The 13,328-nt window shown below is 33.1% G+C and overlaps 1 protein-coding gene across 2 annotated transcripts; it reads right to left on the minus strand.

Moving 5' to 3' along the window:
• Positions 1-4,247: 4,247 nt before the first annotated feature.
• LOC104903966 (hypothetical protein) lies at positions 4,248-7,852 on the minus strand. Of its 2 annotated transcripts, XM_057392033.1 has the most exons (4): positions 7,595-7,852; positions 6,061-6,408; positions 5,838-6,018; positions 4,248-4,835 (listed from the first exon to the last, which is right to left on the minus strand). In XM_057392033.1, the coding sequence occupies exons 1-4, from the start codon at positions 7,743-7,745 to the stop codon at positions 4,484-4,486; spliced, it is 1,032 nt and encodes a 343-aa protein (XP_057248016.1). In that variant the 5' UTR covers positions 7,746-7,852; the 3' UTR covers positions 4,248-4,483. The 2 variants fall into 2 exon arrangements, with proteins under 2 accessions (XP_057248016.1, XP_010690419.2); XM_010692117.4 differs by having other exon boundaries at positions 5,838-6,408.
• Between the last annotated feature and the right edge of the window lie 5,476 nt (positions 7,853-13,328).

Consider the following 13,328-nt stretch of genomic DNA (forward strand, 5'->3'; position numbering starts at 1 on the left):
CAATTTGTCAGGGGTATATGGTTAAAAACCCGTATTTGAAAATTGCTTTGTATAACGATTGTGTAACAGTGTTTTTTCTCCTTTTCTTTCTCTTTCAAATATGGTACTTTTTGAAAATTCCATACTATTAAGAGTATAACTCACATGTGAGTTAGAAGATAGTTGTTCCACATTGAAGAATCAAAGAGAGAGAATAACTGATTAACATATAGATTGATGAGTTACTCACCTATCACCAATTGGTTTTAGGATGGAACCCTACCAACCTTGTATGTGGTCACTCTCCTTCCGGTGTGGGCTTGTGTATAGGCCCAATGAAGTTTATCATGGTATCAGAGTAGACGATCATGTCCCATTATGAAATGCAAGATGAAAGATATTGAAGATCTGTTTAGGGAAAGTAATAAGCATAACAAAAGTATTATCCATATTGTAAGATTAAAGTGGCTCACATGTGAGGGGAGTGTCATGAGTATAGTTTGATTTCTTGTTTAATATTACGCTCTTATCTTTGTGGTGTATATTCTTATGATATGCCTTTTTCATACTTGTAGCATCTGCATGACCTTGTTTCAAGAGTTTATATCAGTGTTTTTGAGTAAGAAGTCAAATTTTCGGCAAAATAGAAAAAATATAGAAGAAAATAGTTATAATTCAAAGGTGGTGTTGCTCATTGCATACAAGTCATACTTGGTGCCTATTACTAGGGCTAGCTTTGTCATATTAAAATGACAGAGATTTCTCGGCTTCGACGGCGGAATTTTGAGCCATGGATGTCATTTATGACATGCATTGCTCTCAGGCCAGTAGTTAGTGATGTTTTGATAATTAGTCAGAACGAAGTTGGTGGTGCTCCTTACACCCAAGCCATACTTGGTAGTATTGATGCTAATATTTTGCCAAAAAAAAGGGTACATAATCTAGTTTTGTGCATAGGATTTTATTTCGAATTCTGAGTATGTAAAAGAAAAAGTGTAGCCAACCTAAAGAAACAAACTAATAAAATAACTCTAATTTTTTGAGCTGAACCGAACTGACATTATATTTAAGAGAATCTGAGCTAAATCAAGAAGCATAACCAACTTAAAAGAACGAAGGGAGTACCTAAAAGTTGTTGTATGTGAAATATTATACTTGATATGACTTAGGTAAGTAGATTATATTAGTGTATGGATCACTGGTCCATGATATAATCTCTGAGCCTCATCAAGGGACAAGGAGCGTTCGTTGGATAGTGTTTGTGAAGTAGATGACTGATGAGAAGCGTGTAAATGGCATATGCGTTGGAATAAAGAGGATTGCGCGTATTTTATTAACGTAAAAAATTGTACTACAATATTCTTCGAAGAATACGAGTCATAAATCAATACATACGACCGACATTTATACAACGTAAGCCTTAATTAAAGACTGTCTTAAAGTGAAATAGTTAGCTACTATAGAAACACGTAGGGTACGTATCGTCTTCCTTTTTCTTTCCTCAGTAAATTGTAATGATGTCTGAATGGTACGTAGGAGCAGGGACTCCATTTTTATACTTCCCACTTTTGCAATTGTGGCTCGTGTTCAAACTCTAAAATCCTTGATTACTTAATACATGTAAATTATGTAATTATGTGAATATGTATTTAATCCTGTTCTCTTAATTTAATTTGGCCCACATAAAGTGGTCAGTTTAGTGTTTGAATGGGGGCCCAATGACTATAATCGCGTTATTCTATAGATTCGGCTGAAAAAGAATTTTCTTTTTTCTTTTCTTCTTTTTTATAGCACAAGGATGATTATAGTAGGAGAAACTAGAAAGTTTATACTACATGTATCATACACTACATAATTCATATGCCTGCTAAAAAAATACTACATATACTCTCCATGAGAATCATGATTGACCTAGTAGTTATTAGTACTTTTTGCACGCTATACATACTTGTCCGGTTAACTTTTTTGATTTTCTCAATTAGTTATTAGTATTATAAAAAAATTGATTTGTAAATATATTTATAATGATTATTAATTTTTTCACTATATTTTTCTTAAATTAATGCTTCATTGGTTTTTTTAGTTATTTATTCATCATTATTCAAACATATTATCGAGAGAAAGAAATATACAATAGAAGAAAGTTTGTGCTCAAATAAAGTGGAAAAATTTGTGTATCGGGTTCAATCGTCGAAAAGAGTTTGATTTACATAATAGAGATTACTGAAGAATAATCAACATTTAGGTTTTGAAATATTATGAGTATAATTATTAATATGAAATTCAAATTTTTATTTTTTCTTCTAATTGTGTCAATCAAGTTATATTGTCATTTTAATTTTTTAGTAGAGTTTTTCACACATAGGTAAGAAGAGGAAATTATTCTCCTTAATTTAATATTTAATTGAAATTTCAAATTCAATTTCGTTATTAACTTGTTCAATATATATGACAAGTAGGAGGAAAAAAAATTATTTAATATATTTGACAATTTAAATTCATGATTAAGGGTATATTAAACTTTTTAAGAGGGGACATCATCTTCCTCCCCACTTCACTTATATAATAGAGATAATACCTTTTTTTCATTTTTATGATACGTGTTCGATTTTCACCCCTTTTAAGAAGGATTCTCCCCCCCCCCCCTCCTTGTAAGGGAATTTTTCTTACCTTTTAAAAGTTTGATTTCGGTTATGTTTCAATGAATACATTACACTCTTTCTCCGTCCTCAAAATAATTTCCTATTTCTCCTTTTTGACGTTTGTCAATGCACGTGTTCCATCATTAATATCTTTGATTACATATTAGTTAAAATTATAAAAGCTTGATTTTCGTAATGTATTCATTGAGATGAATCAAATAAACAAGCTACATGATTATGTTTTTTCTTATATATTGGAAAAAAATTAGAAAATTATTTTTATTTGTAAGAAGTGCCAAGATTAGAAGTGAGAAATCCCTTGGGGGACTGAGGAAGTATATCAGTTCTTTTTAGAAAGTTGAATATATCTTACAAGTGGGGGGATTATTTGAGGAGATCTCACTTTGCAAGAGGTAAGAATTGAACTCTTATCACATGAGTAAGAAGGAGAGCCTCTAGCCAACTAGACCAATTTTAATTTTTAAGGGAGTATATATCATATATGTCCTCTATATCCTAGGATAATTTTAAGGATAAGATGTGTTTAAGAATTTTATGGTAAAACAATCATTTATATATTATTTTGTTGTTTTATATTAAATCATATACTTCATATATGTTATTAACATGATCTTTAATTCTTACTAAAGATAAAAGAATAGTTTTATAAACTAAAAATAATCATTTTATATGAAAAATAAAAAAAATAAAATAATTAATAAAAAGGTGTCATTGACCTATATATTGAGCCTAAATTGAACCGTGATCGGCTCATCCCGAAACTACACTTGACCCGCACTCAATTTGAACCATATCTGCGGAATTCGAAACCTACCCCACCCGACCTGTTGAATAGGTCTAGCTATGAGCCAACAACTATAAAAAAAGGTAAAACAAAAACACTAAAGTTTCGTTTGATTCAACTTATTTTGACTTATCTGAAATTATTTTATCTTATCTAAATTGATTTTATCTGAATTTATCTTATCTTAGTGTATCTGAAGTTCTGAACTTGTCTTATTTTATCTTATTAAAACTTTTTTTAAAAAATAAGTTAAAGTAAGTTGAACAAAACATTAGCGGTAGTACCTAATTTTGCTGAACTCTCTAACTGTGAGTTCAAAAAAGCGAACATGTATATGTAGCCATATATATTTGAGCGAATCTAAGTATCTAACAATTTACCAAGTAAAGTTTGGCCTACTAGTAAAGATTTGGTCTTATGAATTCAGCGTCATGGGATCACACCCCACTAGGAATTGTTTGGGGATAATGTTTCCCTTATCATCCCCTCATCCATATAAGGAGTTTGACCTGCAAACCTGGCTGGTTATACCTGCAAGATGTGTCAATTCAGTTGGATCATTCTAACAAAAAAAAAAAAAAACGGAGGAAGTATCTTACAAATTAGGTGGTGAATTGTTATATTTTTGTAATCATGGTCTCATACTGTCAAAGTAGTGTCAATCAGACAATCAGGTCACAAATATGACCAGTGACTAGGTATTATCCTCTCACATTCTCACTTGCTCATCTCACAAGTGTTTGGTGAGTAAGTTCATGATTGATAAATAATGTTGAATATAGATTGTATAGCAATCAAATGCACAAAAGCAAACCAATTAATACCAGAAAATAAAAGCATACAATATTATCAGCCATGTATATAGACACATACAAGAAACTGATGCTGCCGCCTAAAATCAAATCTCTACGCCATAAATTATTACAGAAAGTCTCGATATATAGTATGAAAGAAACGTACTATATGAGAGTACTAACGTATATATACGAATAAATAATACTTCACTAATAGCATGTTAAATATATCATCCTAAAAACATATCACCCTAAAATGATGATCATTTGCAAGATTGAAATTTGCAGGGAACATGACCATATCCAGTATTAGCCCTCTTGTACCTCAAGGCAGTAAGAAGAACGTTACGATTCGAGCCCGTTAACGCGGTGTTGAAGCTATGGAGGACCTCAAGCGCATTGTAAGGGAAATGGAAGCTGTTGTAGGAGTTAAGAAGTGCAGTTACACCTTCCCTTAAAAGGGTTTTGTAAGGATCACCCTTACCTTCAAGTCCTTTCCTTAATGTTAAGTCAGTTCCATATTTCTGTGCTGCTAAGGGACCGAATACTAGCCCTACTGGCATCTGTGGGTTCACTGCTCTCCAGTAACATTTGTATTGTGGCATCGTCCAGTATCTGCTCAATTCAAATTAAACTCAATCAGTAGCTTCGGAAATGTTCGGTATTACTGTAGTTTTCTGTTTTTTGGTTTTTTGATTTTCCAAGTCATATGATATATGTTCTATAATGAATTAAAAAATTAGTCAAATTTATTGGGAACATGATAATTTTGAAAACTGACAACTAAAAAGTGAAAATCACTTTTTCTGGTTTTCTGTTTTTGGTTTTTAGTTTTCAAAAAAAGAAAACTGAAAACAAAAAACGATAACGAACAAGTCCTTCGATTTTGGTTTTGGTTACCTTTAGAGTGTAGCTTGGTAAGTATCATAGATAAACTGTAAGAGGATGAAATTGACTTAAATTTAGGGCATGTTCTATTCGACATAAAACAACTAAACTGAATTGAATTGAATGTAATAAATATAATTATTGAATGTAATAAATATATAAATATAATGATAAGTAATAATAATAATAGTATTTTGGATATTTTTAAATGATAGTTATAAATAAATAATATTAATAATCATAAATTAATAATAATAATGATAATTAATAATAATTATTTTATATTATTTGTATTAATATATTAATACTTGATGATGATTATGTAATAACAATAATATCTAAGAAGTAAATTAATATTACTATTTTAATAATTATATTTAATAATATAATAATATTTAGTAATAAAAATAATGATTGGATCGGACCACGAAAATTACATCATAAACCGTTTTGACGCGATTTGATTAGTTTATGGGCAAAAAAACATGGATTTATTTGTGTTTTGACCTAAACGATGTTCCTTCTAATAATAATAGTAATAATAATGAGTACTATCTAAGGGTCTGTTCTACCCAACTTACTACACTTAATTTACACAAAAGTTTTGAAAATCATTCAAAGATTACCAATAAGAATTTAATGAGATGATCTGTTTAAAGGAAATGATGAAAATGAATGACCTATAGGCTATAAGTGAGGTAAATATAAGATCTAAAATGACAAACTTACTCGTGTGAGCATGCCGAATCTTGTAAGAAGGGCGCTGGTGGCATTGGTGTCAATGGAGGTATCCGAGGCATAGGTGGAAGCTTAAAAGTCGGAGTCGGACCTTTAGGCGGGGCCGAGGGAGACACCGGAGTGATAGGAGTACCAGAACCTATAGGGGGTGGCAATGTGACGGGACTAGGAGGTGCCGAAAATGTAGGGGGTGGCAATGAGACGGGACTAGGAGGTGACGAAGATGTAGGGGGTGGCAATGAGACGGGACTAGGAGGTGCTGAAGATGTTGAACAATAAGACATAGGTTGAGCAGGTTGTGAAATCAAAGGATCAACTGTAAACATTTCCATATCAAACATGCTAAACATTAGCCTAACTGATTTGGCTGGGCCTGGAGCAACCCCACACTTATCTGAGTCCGGCCCAATAGTATTATTGGGTGAAATTTGGGTAAAACAGCTACTTAAATCAGGGGTGCCATCAAAAGTTATGCCATAGTTGCCTAACATGTTTGTGGTATCTTCTCCAACCACTGTCATTTGTCCATCAGTCCCTGGACATACCATTGTCACCTTCATCCCTACAATTAATTGGAAAATATTTTAAGATTATTCAAGTGTAATATATGTAGGTGTTAGATAGTAATCCCTCTGTCTCAAAATATAGTTCTCATTCCCTTTTTTCACGGTAATTTATGCAAGTATAATATAGGAAGGATAGTAAAGATTTTTTGTTTATTTAAATAAATGTTGTATGGGAAAAGATGATTTTAGGAGAGGGATTGGCGAATAATTGGTGAAAGAGCATTAATCGTAACATTTTGGTTGAATAAACAAAGGAAAAACAAAATTCAAGAAGCAAATAAATAAAGGGACATGGTTTTTCTAGACAAATTACGAAAAAATGTTGAACTAAATATGAAAATGGAAACTATATTTTGGGACACCCAAAATAGAAATGAATGAATAATGATTGTACACAAAACTAAAATCGCTCAACTAAAAAAATACGGAGGAAGTATTATAATTTAGGTGAAGATAATGGACATTACTTGGCATTGATTGGTATCAATCAGAACAAAGACTATATATGAGTACAGAGCCCAATTATAATTAAACAAAGAGTAAGTTTGGAATGAGAAAATTAGTCAATGTGACTATGATTCATGATTTCTTCAACTTTCAGATCTACAGTCAATATTCTCTAAATGTTGTACAATGTATATATTTTGAGTATGGAAATGAAATTTTTGATCTAGAAAAAATTAAATGTAATACTCCAATTAAAATTCTTTTGTGGAGATCGGAAAAACATTATATATCTATCATTAGTGGTTGACATTTTCTTACTTTCAATTCCTATAATAAAACCAGAGTTATTATTTTGTAGGGAAACACTTCAACAATGTATAGTACCAAAGGATCATTTCCCTATCACCAAGATGTTAATGATCTCTACCTGCTACTAAAGTATTTTTGGTCGTAACAAATCACAAGAAATATCATAAATGTAAATAAATCTTAACTCTTATACATCATCCAAAACCTGTCATATACAAATGTACCTAATTGTATTCAAATTTTACTATAATTTCATGATTAACAGATTTGGAGAACATACTCACTAGCGAACAAGAGACAAAATTAAGCGTTGATCTCACTGCAAATGACTTAGCCTCACTCTAAGGGATCGTTTGGTTCATTACTATAATATTCACTAAACTAGCTAGTCAATATTCACATTATCATAATATTAAGAATTTTTACCTGATAGAGGATAATCAAAGATGGACACTTGGCCATCTTTACATTGGTCACAGAAAACAGTGCCAGTCACCATTGCATTACCTTGCACTCCATGAATTTCCGTAGCAACAAAGACAAAAACAACAAGCAGAAAGTTTAACAACTTGTTCATTGATAAGTTGAAACTACCACCTGTAACTTTGGGATTGGAGTACTAGACCTTAAAAATTTGGAAGTATGAAACTAGGAAATCAAAATTAGATGTGTGAAGTAGGAAAAAGGTTGAGTGATGTTTATATATGAGTAATTTCACATGAAGTAATTAATATTAGTAAGATACAGGCATACAGCACCAACTCTCAACCGTTAACATTTATGAAATGTTTGAAAATTAACAGTTACTACAAACGTTCATATTGTACTTTTTATTTTGGTTTGGTCTATGTAACATTTAAGAATATATGGTGCTTTTCACATTAGGTCCAACTTTGTGCATGGATGGGTAATGGGTTGGGTTCCAACTAAAAGCTAAGGCTCTTACTGTTGGTATTACAGGCTACAGCAACCAAATCATATACTCCATTTATCAATCACTGCTAAATTTAGTTATTAGAACTTAAAAGTGGAATAATATGGGTACTAATTTTTACTTTAATTTGTTACAAATTACCACTCAAAATGCTGGTGATGATTCCTCATAAGTCATAGATACACCAGGTCATATAAGTTATTTAAGGTCTTGTAAAGGACCAAATTATGCCAGGGCTGTAGATGGAAAAGTTTTATAAACGCGTAAGCTTTGTAGTGGCAAATAATTATTGTACTAATTAGATTGTAGATTGAATATTTCTTATTGTTTCGACTTTCGGGTGAAAAACTTGTGAGATGGGGGACTATTCAAGACTGATGGTCGAAGAATCAGGGTGACCAGATGTTCAAAGAGTTCTGCGAGATCTGCAAAGACCAGGGTTAGACTATCCCGAGGTGTTTTCGGGATTGTCTCTTCGACGCTCTAGCCAGTGAATGAATTAAATTAGCAGTTAATGATGAGTGGTTGATCTGGAATTGCGTACCTCAATAAATGGGAAATTGTCCCTATTTATAGGCATTGGGATGTGTGAAAGACATCTGCTAGGCTGAACCAAGGTTTGGCTTGGGCCAGAGCCTGCGGACTGGATGACCCTTTTGAGCATAGGGGGACAATTTTGTAATTTCATTATGGACTTGGGGCTCAGTGATATATTGGCCCAAACACCTGTATTAGTACATATTTAATAAATAATTTATTTTCAAAAGGTATTTTTTAAAACTTTTCCAATATAATACCTCAATCATTAGAATTTATTAGATATAAATTCTACTATATGAAACACTATTTTCATTTTCAATAAAATTTTAACTTGGTCAAACTTCGAAAACACCATTTAAAAGCATACTTGTCTAACAGACCCCTAATAAAATCTATATGAAGTAAGAGGGATTCTTAAGAGTTAAAACTAGAGATCTAATAGAATATAATTAAAATATAATAGGATAGAATTATATTTTGTGATGGCATGTCACAAAAACATGGTGTTGATTGTGATGAAACTTTTAGTACTGTTGTTCGTCCGGCCACTATTCGCACAGTTTTGGGATTGGCCATGGCTCCACAGTGGTCTATTCATCAGCTTGATGTTAAGAATGCATTCTTACATGGTGATCTGCAGGAAACAGTATTTATGCATCAACCTCCAGGTTTTGCTGACAAACGATTTCCTCATTATGTTTGTCGCTTGCAAGGCTTTAATTTGTATGGCCTTCAACAAACACCCCGTGCTTGGTATCAACGTTTTGCTAATTTTTTCCTGCATATTGGTTTTGTTTGTTAAAAGTGACACATCCTTGTTCACTTACAAGCAAGGTCATGACATGGCCTATCTTTTATTATACGTTGATGATATATTCTATGCGCTTCCTCTGATTCTCTACGAGATCGTCTGATTAGTACTCTTAAAACAGAGTTTCCCATGTCTGACTTGGGCCCACTTAGCTATTTCTTGGGAATCTCTATTACTCGTACTCCTTCATACATGCTTTTATCTCGACAGAAATATGCACAAGAAATATTGGAGCGTGCAAGCATGGGATCTTGTAAGCCTGTAGCGACTCTTATCCACACGAATGCTAAACTTAGTGCTAACTCGGGTCCTCCTGTTTTTGATCCTACTCACTATCGCAGTTTAGCCGGTGCCTTACAGTATCTTACATTTACTCGTCCTGATATTGCTTATGCAGTTTAGCAGGTTTGCCTCTTCATGTATGATCTGAGGGAATCACATTATAATGTTTTGAGACGATTCCTGTGCTATCTTCAGGGTATCATTGATCATGGGTTACATTTATATCCTACTACTCACTTGTGCCTGATCACTTATGATGCAGATTGGGATGGTTGTCCTAACAGTCACTACAAGAAAAGGGCCAGTCAACGACAGCTTAAAGCCGTCGCTGATTCTTCAAAAGCCGTCGCTAATATAAATACCGACGGCCAACGGTCGCTATCCAACTGACGTTGCAGTTTTGGTCGTTGAATTAGCAAATAGCGACCGTTTGGCCGTCGTTGATGGATCAGCGACGGTGTTCAACGACTGATTGGCTAGCCGTCGTTAAGAATTTAGCACCTACGGTTTGGAGCCGTCGGTGTATCAACGACGGTGTGGGACCGTCGGTGAGTAGACGACGTTTTGAAGCTGTCGTTGTTTCACCGACGGCTCTGAACCGTCGCTAACATCCTCAAGCCGTCGTTGCTTTGTTCTTTTTTGGCAGTCATTGCTCTCTTGTTCAACGACTGCTAAGCCGTCGTTGGTTCAAGTTTAGCCGTCGTGATTTTATTAATTATATTAAATAATTTAATAACGTTTCCAAAATTATACTCAAACCTGTACTGCACGCCAACATCGACATATACTACATTAAACATGTTCCTGCGTCGCCTCCATCGCATTATATATTTTAAACTAAAGAAATATGCAAATTAAAAATGAAATAGATTAGATTTATGTACACAAAATACATCCCAATGTCGGGAAAATTAGACACTAAATGTCTATAATTAAACAAACTACCTTAATACGCAAAATAAATCCCGGTGTCAGGAAATCGAGTAAAAGTGGAGTTCCAAAAAAATATACCGAGACACCTAAAAACAAAACTAGACATATGCCGATAAATATAGACACTAAGTGCATATATAAAATTAGACTAATTATGAACAAAATCTAAGTTAGTAATCTAGCTAGTTGTCAAAACCTAACAAACTACACTGTAGCTGGTGTCTGTGTAGCATTAGTGCCGCCACCACCAAACCCCGGGTCATCCTCTGGTCTGCGTTGTGGAGAGGGTCCTGTGTTGCAACCTGAGAACAAGTGACCAAAATTAGTCATGTTCCGCATCATTTCCTGCACGAGGGCCCGGTTTGACTCTTCCAGACGTGCTGCAACCTTTGCCTCCACTTCTACCATCCGTGCAGCGACCTTGGCCTCCACCTGCGCCTCTAGCTGAGAAAAAATCGATGGCTCATATGGTTGTGAAGAGCCAACTCCTCCTCGCCCAGATGAAGAGTTGTAATACAAATGATCTCCCTGACCTAACCCCTGCACTTTTCCTCTGTTCCTCCCACAACTGTCTCCCAATACAACAAATCAGGGTTTGGTTGTGACCCTTGAGTGCTACAATCATCCAGCTTCTTGTTGTACGTTCCTGCATTTGGTTAAATAATATACTCTTATGCACGCATATTCAAACAATATGGTCTAAAATGAGCAAAAACAACCTAAGTATATATAGCTATATTTGGTTCTAACTTGCCTATATTTTGTTATTTCATTAAAAACTACAACCTAACACATTTAATCAAGTATATATATATGTTTGAGGTGTTTATGATTCAAACTAAGTTAAAACTACTCAAGTTCATTCATTTTCAAGCAATAGGGCCTAAAATGAGCTAAATACCTATATTTGGTTCTAACTTGCCTATATTTTGTTATTTCAATAAAAACTACAACCTAACACATTTAATAAGTATATATATGATGTTTGAGGTGTTTATGATTCAAACTAAGTTAAAACTACTCAATTCATTCATTTTCAAGCAATAGGGCCTAAAATGAGCTAAATGACCTATATTTGGTTCTAACTTGCCTATATTTTGTATTTCAATAAAACTACAACTAACACATTTAACTAAGTATATATAGGATGTTTGAGGTGTTTATGATTCAAACTAATTAAAACTACTCAATTCATTCATTTTCGAGCAATAGGGCCTAAAATGAGCTAAATGACCTATATTTGGTTCTAACTTGCCTATATTTTGTAATTTCAATCAAAACTACAACCTAACACATTGAACTAAGTATATATATGATTTTTGAGGTGTTTATGATTCAAACTAACTTAAAACTACTCAAATTCATTCATTTTCAAGCAATAGGGCCTAAAATGAGCTAAATGCCTATATTTGGTTCTAACTTGCCTATATTTTGTATTTCAATAAAACTACAATCTAACACATTTAACTAAGTATATATAGGATGTTTGAGGTGTTTATGATTCAAACTAATTAAAACTACTCAATTCATTCATTTTCAAGCAATAGGGCCTAAAATGAGCTAAATGCCTATATTTGGTTCTAACTTGCCTATATTTTGTAATTTCAATAAAACTACAATCTAACACATTTAACTAAGTATATATAGGATGTTTGAGGTGTTTATGATTCAAACTAAACTAAAACTACTCAATTCATTCATTTTCAAGCAATAGGGCCTAAAATGAGCTAAATGCCTATATTTGGTCTAACTTGCCTATATTTTGTATTTCAATCAAACTACAATCTAACACATTTAACTAAGTATATATAGGATGTTTGAGGTGTTTATGATTCAAACTAACTTAAAACTACTCAACTTCATTCATTTTCAAGCAATAGGGCCTAAAATGAGCTAAATGGCCTATATTTGGTTCTAACTTGCCTATATTTTGTAATTTCAATCAAAACTACAACCTAACACATTTAATCAAGTATATATATGATGTTTGAGGTGTTTATGATTCAAACTAAGTTAAAACTACTCAACTTCATTCATTTTCAAGCAATAGGGCCTAAAATGAGCTAAATGCCTATATTTGGTTCTAACTTGCCTATATTTTGTAATTTCAATCAAAACTACAATCTAACACATTTAACTAAGTATATATGGATGTTTGAGGTGTTTATGATTCAAACTAACTTAAAACTACTCAACTTCATTCATTTTCAAGCAATAGGGCCTAAAAATGAGCTAAATGGCCTATATTTGGTTCTAACTTGCCTATATTTTGTAATTTCAATCAAAACTACAATCTAACACATTGAACTAAGTATATATAGATGTTTGAGGTGTTTATGATTCAAACTAACTTAAAACTACTCAACTTCATTCATTTTCAAGCAATAGGGCCTAAAATGAGCTAAATGGCCTATATTTGGTTCTAACTTGCCTATATTTTGTAATTTCAATCAAAACTACAATCTAACACATTTAACTAAGTATATATAGGATGTTTGAGGTGTTTATGATTCAAACTAACTTCATCCTCAGAAGCCTTTAATAGGTCAAGGAACACTTTTGCTTGAGGATTAGGCTCCTCGTCCATTCCACTAGGCTCTTCAACATTGGACGGTTCTGAGTTATTCCCAAGAGCATCGAAAATCATTTCACGTATGGAT

This window comes from Beta vulgaris, chromosome 9, assembly GCF_026745355.1.
Source record: "Beta vulgaris subsp. vulgaris cultivar EL10 chromosome 9, EL10.2, whole genome shotgun sequence".
Taxonomy (NCBI): domain Eukaryota; kingdom Viridiplantae; phylum Streptophyta; class Magnoliopsida; order Caryophyllales; family Amaranthaceae; genus Beta; species Beta vulgaris.

What these genes read in the sequence shown, in the direction of transcription:
- LOC104903966 (XM_010692117.4), bottom strand. Translation starts at nt 7,745, where the DNA reads ATGAACAAGTTGTTAAACTTTCTGCTTGTTGTTTTTGTCTTTGTTGCT. An exon ending in CTTTGATTATCCTCTATCAG is followed by an intron (nt 6,409 to 7,594) that starts GTAAAAATTCTT and finishes AATTAATTGTAG; the next exon opens with GGATGAAGGTGACAATGGTA. An exon ending in GATTCGGCATGCTCACACGA is followed by an intron (nt 4,836 to 5,837) that starts GTAAGTTTGTCA and finishes TGAATTGAGCAG; the next exon opens with ATACTGGACGATGCCACAAT.